The sequence below is a fragment of the Theobroma umbraticum genome, unplaced genomic scaffold, assembly GCF_002168275.2.
Source record: "Theobroma umbraticum cultivar Fairchild unplaced genomic scaffold, ASM216827v3 scaffold_4.1, whole genome shotgun sequence".
In the NCBI taxonomy this organism is placed as follows: Eukaryota; Viridiplantae; Streptophyta; class Magnoliopsida; order Malvales; family Malvaceae; genus Theobroma; species Theobroma umbraticum.
This window is the reverse complement of record NW_018397258.1, coordinates 2,180,886-2,192,242: the sequence shown is the minus strand read 5'-3', so window position 1 is coordinate 2,192,242 and position 11,357 is coordinate 2,180,886. Positions and strand designations below refer to the sequence as shown.

Genomic DNA, 11,357 nt, shown 5'->3' with positions numbered 1-11,357 from the left:
ATACATGGTCTCAGAAAGGTGTAAATTGCAGCAACCTTTATATATTGAACGCCAATGTAAATTTGCTTTCACACAAGTTACAGTAAGAGAATTGTGATACAATAATTCTCGCAAGTTCTCCATTGACAAATTTCCATCACTTAGACGATGACTCATAAAGCTACATAATTGATCTAGAGATCTGCTTACGCTTATTCTTCGTGTAAAATACGTGATACAAATCGTATATCACTTAACAATAAAAAGAATAAAAGTTTGAAGTTCAGGGGTTGCTCAGGATTAGAGCTGTGCACTGCTCCACTGTATCTTCAGGACTTGTAACTGCAACAAGAAAAACCATATCGTTGATCATTCTGAAGCATTATTGGCACACACTAACATTCGCAAAATTTTGCAGAGTCAATGGATATTACATCATTGTATTCTGATTACCAATGAGCATTTAAAATGTGCCTGTAAATAGTTTGTATTTGAATTACACAACTGACCTGTGTGACCCACTGTTCTCTCCGATGCAAAAATTTCATGATCATTTCCTCCCTGATCATAAAACACCAAGGCAAGACCATTAGCCTCATTAAGGAATACCAAAATTAGTGGACAGAAAGAAGGTTTACTGCCAAGCATATAGACCGAAAAAAGTCAATGAACTAGTAACAATAACAGTATATCCATTGTATTATACAGGGTGGAGACCAAGCCTCACCACCAGGGTAAATTTGTCTTAAAAGGATCAACTTGTGGGTGAAAAAAGGGGGAAAGAAAGCAGTAGAGGATGGCCAAAAGAGTAGTATGAAAAAAGAATGAACCTTGTAAGTTTTGTCACCAAAGAAGTGAACTTCTTGAAATTCTTCAAGGTATCTCAAGCAGTATGTTTTGTCCCAACCCTGGGGGAAAACCTGTTGCAAGCAAAATGAAGCAATAATTAACTCAATGTATCTGTTCAATTTTCCTTTTATTTTAAATTGTTCAATCACAAACCATATGCATTACTTACATCAAAGCTTATTTGTCCTCCAATTGAAAATGTCAGGTTAAGGTGAGCAAACTTTTCTCGAAGCACAGAAACCATTTTTGGGCGTATGTTGTGAACCTGGAACCCCAAGTGTTTATATTTATGTAAGCTACATCTATAAAATCTATAGAATACAAATTCCACATCTTTTCGACAGCAGAAACCAAAGGCTTTCCTCTACCTTGTCATACTTTTCGAATTCATCTCTTTCTTCTTGGCTGCAGTTTCGCCCAATTGGAGATACATTGAGCATCCCACTTCGGAATTCTATGAATGTTCCTCTAAATAAAAAATTGATAGAGAGGTGGTCTTATTCAGCTTGACTTATAAAGGAATAAGTTGAACTAAACTTAAATATTGAAGTCCATTCTTTGAATCTTCTCACCTTTTTATTGGGATATCCAAATCAGCAATGTAATGCAGTGTAAAGTTTATAAATTCCTGCACAATCGTTTGAGATCTATAAACAAAGACTTGATAGCAAACACCAATAAATTCTCTGCACATGCAGTATTTCTGCCTATCATTCAACCACCCTGCCTAATATGTGTAGATACTCTAGCCATCCCACTTCCTTTAATTTTGATAAAGAAGAGTATAAGGATCACAGAGATTCACAATATCATCATTAATCAGTCTTTTGGCATCCAGACAGACATTAAAAGAACTAAAAATGTAAGAGAACTGCTAACGAATGCCAATGGAGTCCTAACCACACTACACATAAAGCTTTTTCTTTACGCAAACTCTTTTTGGATGTGCAATAGAAGAGTCATCACATCTAAGAGGGAAGAATCTAACCTTCAGCTTTTCTTCTCCAAGAAATGACTTCAAGCTCTGGAAAAAGGAACAGAGACCAATTAAAGGAATGCAGATCAACTTTAAATCCAGAAAGGGGGTTCAAAAACTTGTCATTAGTTCTTAAATTTACAAGATATGGCAAATCTTATCAACCCAAAGAAGTGATGTTGTGAAAAAATGTCAACCTTGATAGCTACGTTATCTAAAAGTTAAAACTAGCACTGACACACTCAGAAAATACATGTGCTGATTATACCTGGGTGCCAATGAGTTTTCCACCTTTATGAGCAACAAGCCCATTTTCAGAAAATACATAATCATAGTCATTAATAACTGCATCGAAAAAAGTATACTATAGTTAATAGACATAGCCATTAATATTACACAGAATTAAACTACAAAGAGATGTATTTAGCCGCAAGTTGTTTATAATAAAGAAACAACCAAATGAATAAGATTTAACATTTACAAACCTGATTTCCCAAGCTGCTCAGATATCTTACTAAGGTCAGATCCACCCACTACTCCAACAGTAACAACCTACAAGTGAAAAAAAAGGATAGTGCTATCATATATATACAAAGAAACAAGTATAAAATTAAAAAATTAAAAAAATTGACACTATTTTAGTTTTTTGAGAGAGTTAACAGAAGAAAACCGAAAGTGTCATGATAAAAATCGTTTCTTTATTCCAAATCAAATCATATACCTTCCTCAGCTCCTTCAGGAACTCCAACATTTTGGGAGTAGCCACCTACACCATTTAAAGTGAATGAGACATTCGACAAAAAAGAAAGAAAAATGTCAATTACACTTAAATCTAACAACCCAAAAATCATATCACTAAAATTTAGAGGATTAAATACCTTTCTGGGAGCTGTAAGAGTGCCATCAACATCAAACAAAGCAATCAAACCAGGTTTCCTCACAGCCATTGGAATTTATCTAGTTTGCTTCTGCCATCAAAATTGCAATGCTCTCAGTAAAAGTGGAAAACTAAAATTTTCTTTTAAAAAAGCTGCATTTTTATGAAACAGATGGAAAATTTAGAGCCAGAGAAAATGTGGGGATGTACTGAAAATTGCTGACCTTTTAAGAATTTTGATGGAGTTCCGAAGAATGGGTTGAGACTGTGTAAGAGAGGGAGACTGGATTCGAAGTAGATCTCCTGGGGATTAAATACTCCGTTGATGGGGTTGCTTCAGATTTGGGGGAGTACTCTTTGGATCCGGAGATTACCGTCAAGATGACTTGGAGAAATATTATTTGTTGTGTGGTGCTGTTGTTTTCTTAGATTCATTGGAACACAAATCAGGATCGTCCACGTGTTAGTTCGATCCAATCTGACGGTTAATATCGGACGCCGCCTTCTTCCGTAAAGCCATTGGTAAATTGGGGTCAATGTATACTAATACTTTGTGCATTGAAGGTTTTTCTTTTATTTTTTTCTTGAATTTGGGATTGCAGGAAAGTAGGAGACAGAGCAGAACCTGAGAGGATGATAATGGCGTATTCCCAATAGAACCGACAACTCTCCAATCTTTTATCAGTGGTGTCAGATAGGCCAAGGAAGCAGCCAAATTTGGTTGGATATGGTGAACAAGAGCTAGAAGGTGAAGTTGCACTTGCTTCTTTCTGTGCCATCTTTTGTTTTCATTTTGAAAGGAAATTTCTCACCATCCTTAACTGGCTTCCTGTTGGCTCAGTCTGGGACCCTTCTGCAACTTCCTCTCAGATATATAGTTGTCTTGATATTGGAATTGTAAATTGTAATCCATAACCTGGACAATGCCTATATTTGTATGGTGAACGATGACAGGCAACACTGTTTCCTTCCAAAATTTCCCACATATATATAGCTTAAAGGCTGAGTAAATGTTATACAGAAACCATTTTTGCATGAAATGAAATAACACAAGATGGAAGCATATTTGCATGAATGACACGCAATAATTTGCCACGTGCTTTTATTAGATTGAGATTCGTGGGTGGTCATTGACAAAAGAAGGCAAAAGGCATAACTTTTCACAAGGTGAACTTTCTTTTGAAAATGGAGAAATATCTGATCATCAGAATTCTGACTGTTCCATCCGAACAAAGAATTGGCCAGGAGGGCCAGCGTTGGGCAGCAGAGCTAATCTCACTGCAGTCTCAGCGCCCTCCTCAACAGTTAACAGGCCAGTGTTGTAGTTTATGTCTGTTTTCACAGAGCCAGGGCAAACACAGATGATGTGGAAACTGGGGTATTTCCTAGCCAGGATCCTTGCATAGGCATTCATAGCTGCTTTGGAGATGGAATAGGTAGCCAAAACAGTAGGCCAGCCTTTTGCCTGTAATGAACCTGCCTCCAAATCTTTCAGAAACACACTCAGTACCTCATCTACTTTCTTTTCTGTCAGATTTTCAACATCACCGAGGACTGCTTTGGCCCATGGATTTGAAATATTCTGAAAAATAAATAAAAGAAAGTTAAGTTTGACTACTACTGGGAGTATAATATAACAGTTAATTTCCAGAAACAATCCCCAGGTCTGCAAGGAAAAATTCAAAGCATGCCAATCAAAGTAAAGAGAAACAATATCTAACTGCTATAGAAATAGTGAGACCTGCAGCAGACAAATTTTTCATCATAGCAAACTAAGCTGCATTGATGAAGGATTAAAGTACCTTTGATAAGGTTTGGCGACAAAATCATTTGCTTTGCTGTTCATTTTAGCTGAAAACAGTAAGAAGGTTCTAATATGTCTGAAAGTGTAAAGGTTTTAACCTGATTTACCTTTAACTGCCCCATTGAAGCAGAAACATTTATAATTCTTGGCGAATCAGATAAATGGAGGAGGGGAAGGAGTGTTTCACACATTCTTTTGACACCATAGAATTCGTTTTGAGGCATTCTTCAGCTAACTCGTTTGTTTCAATCAGTATTTCACTCCAGTTGATTTGGGCCCCGGGCTGGATCAAGGAGAAGAATCTAAGTCACTAGCATATCCTTGAAACAAGCAATGGTGATGATCAGGTTACCTTGCCGAGAATGGAAGCTCTTACAGCATCTTGATCTGCTGTAACACCACCAATTCCAGCATTATTCACCTGCACAGAATTCCAACATCCCTCATCCCTTGATAGGTAGCCATTGGGTTTGCTTGAAGGATTTTCGATCATATAACCGTAAGAAGATATAATCAAAACATAACATGCTACATTGGTTTTGATCTGTCCGTGGAATTTAATAGTTAGATACAAATTGAAATGGTGTAGGCCTGAAATTATACAGGAAAGATATTCAAGAAGCTATAATCAAAATAATGTACCAAGATATCAAGCCTTCCGAATTGAGCCTTTAAGAAATCTGCCAAACAAGAAATACTCGCAGGTTCTGTCACATCAAGTTGATGGAAAACGACAGTTTCAGATAAACCAGACTCTTTCAGCTTCTCAACAGCTTCGAGACCCCTCTTCGCATCTCTAGCCGTTACCACCACCGTCATACCCTTTGTAGCCAACTGCTTGCATATTTCAAATCCAATGCCCCTGTTTGCACCTGTAACCACTGCATACCTGAAAAAGAAAAAGCTCAATAGAAGTGAAAAGAATGGAGGCTATGCTCAACTGAAAAATGTAGAAACAAAAAAAGAATGACTGAAGAAAGAAAGCAATACCTCGTTGACGACTCTGCCATTGGTATTGAAGAGGAAATCAATCTGAAACTCTGGGGGTTCTTAGGTTCATACGGTTTGTGTTGACTTGAGATTCGCTTTCCTAACTTCAAGTACCCATAGCATCTTTTTCATTTGTTTATGTTGCACTTGTCTGTTGGTAATTGGGATGTCATTCACCTTTTGTTTGTTTTGTACGAGAATCAACAAATTAATGTTGAGGGGAAAACTCACACATGCATCCGGAAATAAACAGGCTGTACACAGAAAACTAAAGGACCCAAAAGTTCGTCTGTGGGCTCTACTCAAGGATGTTTATAGACGTAAGTTCTTTCATTTTTAATGATTTAGTACCGAAGGGTCTCTTCCTATCCCCTTGTTTCAAAAAGGGGAAAAAGGGTCTGTCCCATCTCTGAAAACCCCAAATAAACCTATATAGTGTTACGATTTAAATAATAAAACTAAATTTCATGCAGAAACCGGGCAGATGAAGTTATCTGATTAGGCAATCATATTTTAAGGTAATAATGCTATCTCTCATTTCAAACAATGAGAACCATTTGAAAAGCAAGGCACAATGGAGCCTAATTACAAACACTCGGTGCAGAGAAGATTCTACTGTCAGACTGCAAGAACACCATGCATTATTCTCCTAAATGCTTATATCAGATTGAGACTTTGAAACTTATTCATGAACCACGCAAGACAAACATCAACAGTTCTTCACAAGCTAAACTTTTCTTTTGTATTTGGGCCAACCACAAGCTAAACTTCTTTAAATGAAGCAGTTCTGATCAAAAATCTGACTCTTGCATCCGAATAAAGAAGAAACCAGAAGGGCCACCATTAGGCAACAATGCCAATCTAACAAGACTGGCAGCACCTTCTTCAACAGTTAAGATCCCACCATAGTTGGTCATGTCTGTTTTAACAAAGCCGGGGCAAACACAGTTGATGCAGAAACCAGGGTACTTCTTAGCCAGGATCCTTGTATAGGCATTCATAGCTGCTTTGGAAAGTACATAGGCTGACGCAAAAGCAGGCCAGCCCTTAGCTTGCAATGAACCCTCCTTCAAATCTTTCAGATACTCGCTCAACACCTCATCAACTTTCTCTTCTGTAAGCTTACCAGCATCACCGAGGATTGCTTTAGCCCATTTATTTGATATGTTCTGAACCAGAATAAGAAAAATAAACTAAATTTGATCATTGTAGAATAATTATGTACCTTCTTCATCTCTGTCCTGGAAGTGACAATTTTACTCAACCAAAAAGTTATGACCAGCAAAGATTTTTACTTCTTATTACCTTTAACTTCCCCATGTTGGAGGAAACATTTACGATTCTTGGGGAATCAGATAGCTGGAGAAGAGGAATAAGTGATTCACACATTCTTTTGGCACCATAGTAGTTTGTCTGAAGGCATAACTCGGCTGTTTGAGTCATTAGCTCATGCCGGTTTACTTGTGCACCAGGCTGCATCAATGAGTGAAACTTGGATATTCCAAGAGTATTCTAAAACATCTTCAGATTGTGTGTTATTCACTACTTAGTACTTATAACCTTTGACCAATCAAGAAATATGTTATGTGAATAAAAAAAAAAGTTGATAACTAACTAAGAAAAGAAAAATGTTAACAGGTACCTAATGACATTGATTAAAACGGTATTTAAGAAAAGAAATTTGTTTTAATGCATTGATCCCTCCTGAATTCGAAGAGAATAGTGCCTATGTAATTGATATTACAACGAAAAAGATGCGGACTTTGGTTTCGAACTAGTAAAAGTTTATGGCTTTATATAGCATAAATTATTCAGTTACTCCAAAAGACTAACCAGCTACAGAATAGCATTGAAAAGCATTAATCCTCAAAAGACAATGTCCTGGCTGCTAAAAAAGACTACATATGATAGTTTTCAAATAGTTAAAGGTTAAAAAAAGAAAAAAGCCATAGGTCTATAACATTGAAAATTTCAAAACCTTGCTGTATTTGCTAAGCCATTAGACCATATATGTATTTGTAACCAAAGAAAATATAATAGAGTACTATTTCTTTTCAACTGAACTGCTTCATTCTACAATGATGTCAGTTAAGTAAATTTGACCCAAAAAAAAGTTTATGCAAATAAACAAGCTACAATTTGTCTTATATTGGAGACTACCTTACTAAGACCTGCAGCTTTAAGAGCATTAGCATCGGCTTGGACACCATTAACGTATATTCCTGCATTATTCACCTGCACAAGACTCCAGCGTCTCTCATTGTTCAAGCAAACGGACATTGAAAAGAACTAAAACAGAAAAATGAAACAGGAGGGGGAGGGGGAGGACAGAGCAACTGGAACATTCAAAATTAAAGAGATCCCCGTTTTGCAGTCTCTTTACCAAAATATCAAGCTTCCCGAATTGTGTTTTGATGAAGTCTACCAAAGAAGCAATACTAGCAGGGTCTACAACATCAAGTTGATGAAAATCTACATTATCAGATAGACCATACTGTTTCAGCTTTTCAACAGCTTCAAGACCCCTCTTCTCATCTCTAGCAGTTAACAACACCGTGATTCCTTTTGAAGCCAGCTGTTTACATATTCCAAATCCGATTCCCTTATTTGCACCAGTAACCACTGCATATCTGAGAAGAGAAACAAATAGGGTTCAGAGAATTGAAAAACAGAACTGGTACTATGTTACCTAGGAGACAGCACATATTGAAGAAACCTCTTCGTTACGTCTGCCATTGATGATTGATGTGGAGAAACTCGAAAGAAGCCCAGTCTGTCTTCAACTTGCCACCAGCATACATGGGTCAAAGAATAGTAATTGGGTATTTCCTAGACATTTTTTATTTTTATTTTATTTTTAATTTTGTGTATAATTAAAATTTATGATATTACTTAAAATAAAGTAAAGAATAATAAAATTATTAACTTGATAAATTGAATAATAAAAGATAATTATTCAGAAAATTTTTCTTAAAAATGGAAATTTAATAAAAGTTTTCATTAATAATTTTTCTCAAAAATTTCATAAATGAAAAAAAACAATATCTATTTATCAAAAGCATAATAATGCAAAAGATTATATTTATAAGGTGGATTAAATTATGAACTAAAACCTAATATATTGATTCCCAAGTTAAAAAAATTATGTGTGAGTGACATTTAGACCTTTGAAGTATGAGCTTGGGGTTTTTTTATTTGTTTGGATTTGAGGTTTTTTATTTTGATCTTTTTAGGTTGAATTTTTTCGATTAGAAACTCGGGCTTATTTCGTATTTATTTTATTTAAAATTTAAAATTTTATGTAATGGTGAGAGTTCAAATTCTAAAAAACATAAGCTTCAAAAGTTTGAAATGAGTCTAAAACTCTCTAATAACCTCAATTAGAATACGTATCAACACCTGTTACTGTCAATTGTCTCTCAATTTTTCAGGACAACTTTGAATAATAGTATAGGTGGATAGATCTTTCTCTTATTCAATGAATACCATTTGGAAAGCAGGACATGCAAAAGGTCGGAGCAAGAGAAGTTTGTACTAGCAGACTGCAAGAACACCATGCATTAATTATTCTCCCAAATGCATTTTTTTTACAGTGAGACTCTTAAACCTATTTATAAACCACACAAGACAAATATCATATGTCTGCACAAGCTAAAACTCAGTTGCTTTTTTGTACTCAAGCAATTAACACCTCGATTATGTAACATTAATTCAGACTCTTGAACCTATTCAAACCACTTTTTCCCAAACCACAAGCTCAGCTTCTTTAAAAGAAGCAGCCAATTTGATTAAAAATCTGACTCTTGCATTCGGAAAAAGAAGAGACCAGAAGGGCCACCATTAGGCAACAATGCTAATCTCACAGGACCGGCAGCACCTTCTTCAACAGTTAAGGTCCCACAGTTGTAGTTGATGTCTGTTTTAACAAAGCCTGGGCAAACACAGTTGATGCAGAAACCTGGGTACTTCTTAGCCAGGATCCTTGTATAGGCATTCATAGCTGCTTTAGAAAGTGTATAGGCTGACATAAAAGTAGGCCAACCCTTTGCTTCCAATGAACCCTCCTTGAAATCTTTCAGATACTGGCTCAATACCTCATCCACTTTCTCTTCTGTAAGATTTTCAGCATCACTGAAGACTGCTGTAGCCCATTCATTTGATACTTTCTGAATCAGAATTAAAAGAAAATTTAAATTTGATTATTATAAAATACATTTATGTTCCTTCTTTATCACTGTCCTGAAAGTAACTAGTTCATTGAAAAATAACCTGCATCAATTTTATGGTGAAAAGTTTTGATCGGCAAAGAGTTTTGCCTCGTTTTTACCTTTAACCTTCCCATGGAGGAGGAAACATTTACGATCCTTGGTGAATCAGATTTCTGGAGAAGGGGAATAAGCGATTCACACATTCTTTTGGCACCATAGTAGTTTGTCTCAAGGCATTCCTCAGACAACTGGGGTGTTTGAGTCATTATCTCACTCCAGTTTACTTTTATACCAGGCTGCATCGATGAGTGAAACTTAGATGTTCCAAGAGTATATTCTAAATCATCTTCAGACATTAAGGACGGTTTTTTGGATCAACCTTGTATTGTTCACTACTTAATTAGTACTTATAACTTCGTCTTATACAGGAGATTACCTTACCAAGCCCTGCAGCTCTAACAGCATCAGCATCGGCTTCTACGCCACCAATTCCTGCATTATTCACCTGCACAAGATCCCAGCAAATCAAATGAACAGGTAAAAGAATTAAAATAGAAAAATAAAGGGGCGAGGGGAGTGGGGCAGATTAACTGAAACATTCATATTAAAGAGATTCCAATTTTGCAGTAGGTTGGAACTGAAATAATACCAAAATATCAAGCTTTCCAAATTGTGTTTCGATGAACTCTACCAAAGGAGCAATACTGGCGGCATCTGCAACATCAAGTCGATGAAAAACTACATTATCAGATAGGCCGTACTGTTTCAGCTTCCCAACAGCTTCAAGACCCCTCTTCTCATCTCTAGCTGTTAACAACACCGTGATTCCTTTTGAAGCTAGCTGTTTACACATTTCCAATCCAATTCCCTTGTTTGCACCAGTAACCACTGCATATCTGAGAAGAAAAACAGTATGGTTCAGAGAATTAAAAACAGAACAAAGGTTATTGGTGCTGTGTTACCCTGAAAGCGTGGAGACAGCACACATGGAAGCCAAAATTACTACCTCTTCGTTACTTCTGCCATTGATGAGGAGAAATAGAAGGAACCCCTTCTGGTCTGCACTCTGGAAGTTAGAAATATGTTGGAACCCTTTTATAGAAAAAGGAAAGAACATGAACACTGACAAAACTTCATTCACTTGCATTAACCCATCTATTTATCTTGTACAGCAACCGACATAAATTAAACTAAATCTAGTTACAAATTAACTAATCCTTAGTAAATTATAAACCATGGTGTGCAGTATGATTTTTTACAATAAAACATAAAAAGCTCATACATATTTTGACAGAATTGCAGCTGTGACGTTGCAATGCCTGCTCAAGTCTTTCACCCTATCATTTTAGATGACGTTTGATACTACAAAAGTAAAAATATATATTTTATAATATATTTAATTAAATTATATTAAATTATTTATTTTATAATAGATCACTGTAATATAAGATTGTAATACAATCATATTACAGTCAACGGATATAATGTTCTTAAAAATAATTTTACTCTTTAAATTTATTATCGTATTAAAAATATTTTATACTATTATAATTAAAATAAAAAATTAAAATAAAATATATAATAAAAAATAAAAAATTAAAATAAAATAAAACATAAAAAATAAAATTTATATAATATAGGTAAAATAAATTAAAATAAAATATATAATATAAA

General features: G+C 35.5%; 4 protein-coding genes and 1 pseudogene across 7 annotated transcripts in view; all 5 read right to left on the bottom strand.

Annotated features, from left to right (window-relative positions):
- Positions 1–15: 15 nt before the first annotated feature.
- Positions 16–3,060, bottom strand: PMM (phosphomannomutase). The gene is made up of 12 exons (XM_021423851.2): positions 2,906–3,060; positions 2,683–2,772; positions 2,526–2,570; positions 2,290–2,356; positions 2,073–2,149; positions 1,817–1,852; positions 1,401–1,456; positions 1,197–1,296; positions 998–1,093; positions 810–899; positions 489–540; positions 16–321 (listed from the first exon to the last, which is right to left on the bottom strand). The coding sequence occupies exons 2-12, from the start codon at positions 2,749–2,751 to the stop codon at positions 263–265; spliced, it is 747 nt and encodes a 248-aa protein (XP_021279526.1). The 5' UTR covers positions 2,752–2,772; positions 2,906–3,060; the 3' UTR covers positions 16–262.
- A 322-nt stretch (positions 3,061–3,382) lies between these two features.
- Positions 3,383–4,263, bottom strand: LOC149527354 (short-chain dehydrogenase/reductase 1 pseudogene; annotated as a pseudogene).
- LOC110413137 ((+)-neomenthol dehydrogenase-like) lies at positions 4,136–6,029 on the bottom strand. 2 transcript variants are annotated; one of them, XM_021423849.2, is made up of 5 exons: positions 5,476–6,029; positions 5,128–5,374; positions 4,838–4,906; positions 4,593–4,768; positions 4,136–4,263 (listed from the first exon to the last, which is right to left on the bottom strand). In XM_021423849.2, exons 1-4 carry the CDS (start codon positions 5,493–5,495, stop codon positions 4,622–4,624), a joined length of 483 nt encoding a protein of 160 aa, XP_021279524.2. In that variant the 5' UTR covers positions 5,496–6,029; the 3' UTR covers positions 4,136–4,263; positions 4,593–4,621. The 2 variants fall into 2 exon arrangements, with proteins under 2 accessions (XP_021279524.2, XP_089639241.1); XM_089783115.1 differs by lacking the exon at positions 4,136–4,263 and having other exon boundaries at positions 4,613–4,787.
- A 146-nt stretch (positions 6,030–6,175) lies between these two features.
- On the bottom strand, positions 6,176–8,300 carry LOC110413138 ((+)-neomenthol dehydrogenase-like). The gene is made up of 5 exons (XM_021423850.1): positions 8,192–8,300; positions 7,859–8,105; positions 7,636–7,710; positions 6,781–6,948; positions 6,176–6,644 (listed from the first exon to the last, which is right to left on the bottom strand). The coding sequence occupies exons 1-5, from the start codon at positions 8,209–8,211 to the stop codon at positions 6,267–6,269; spliced, it is 888 nt and encodes a 295-aa protein (XP_021279525.1). The 5' UTR covers positions 8,212–8,300; the 3' UTR covers positions 6,176–6,266.
- A 681-nt stretch (positions 8,301–8,981) lies between these two features.
- The window catches only part of LOC110413178 ((+)-neomenthol dehydrogenase-like), a 6,345-nt gene continuing 3,969 nt past the window's right edge, over positions 8,982–11,357 (bottom strand). The window contains exons 1-5 of one of the 3 annotated variants that reach the window (XM_021423918.1): positions 10,690–10,829; positions 10,333–10,579; positions 10,120–10,188; positions 9,803–9,979; positions 8,982–9,641 (exon numbers count right to left, since the gene is read on the bottom strand). In XM_021423918.1, the coding sequence (XP_021279593.1) occupies positions 9,264–9,641; positions 9,803–9,979; positions 10,120–10,188; positions 10,333–10,579; positions 10,690–10,709 (891 nt within the window). In that variant the 5' untranslated portion in view covers positions 10,710–10,829 and the 3' untranslated portion in view covers positions 8,982–9,263. Of the gene's footprint in view, positions 9,642–9,802; positions 9,980–10,119; positions 10,189–10,332; positions 10,592–10,689; positions 10,830–11,357 lie in introns of those variants that run through there. The other 2 variants (XM_089783019.1, XM_089783018.1) reach the window with 2 other exon arrangements.

Coding starts and splice junctions, on each gene's coding strand:
- PMM (XM_021423851.2), bottom strand. CDS start 2,751: ATGGCTGTGAGGAAACCTGGTTTGATTGCTTTGTTTGATGTTGATGGC. Junction 2,571..2,682: donor CTCTTACAGCTCCCAGAAAG/GTATTTAATCCT, acceptor TAAATGGTGTAG/GTGGCTACTCCCAAAATGTT. Junction 900..997: donor GAGGACAAATAAGCTTTGAT/GTAAGTAATGCA, acceptor TGCTTGCAACAG/GTTTTCCCCCAGGGTTGGGA.
- LOC110413137 (XM_021423849.2), bottom strand. CDS start 5,495: ATGGCAGAGTCGTCAACGAG. Junction 4,907..5,127: donor TCGGAAGGCTTGATATCTTG/GTACATTATTTT, acceptor AATTCTGTGCAG/GTGAATAATGCTGGAATTGG. Junction 4,769..4,837: donor GAGCTTCCATTCTCGGCAAG/GTAACCTGATCA, acceptor TCCTTGATCCAG/CCCGGGGCCCAAATCAACTG.
- LOC110413138 (XM_021423850.1), bottom strand. CDS start 8,211: ATGGCAGACGTAACGAAGAG. Junction 8,106..8,191: donor ATGGCAGACGTAACGAAGAG/GTTTCTTCAATA, acceptor TTCTCTTCTCAG/ATATGCAGTGGTTACTGGTG. Junction 7,711..7,858: donor TCGGGAAGCTTGATATTTTG/GTAAAGAGACTG, acceptor AGTCTTGTGCAG/GTGAATAATGCAGGAATATA.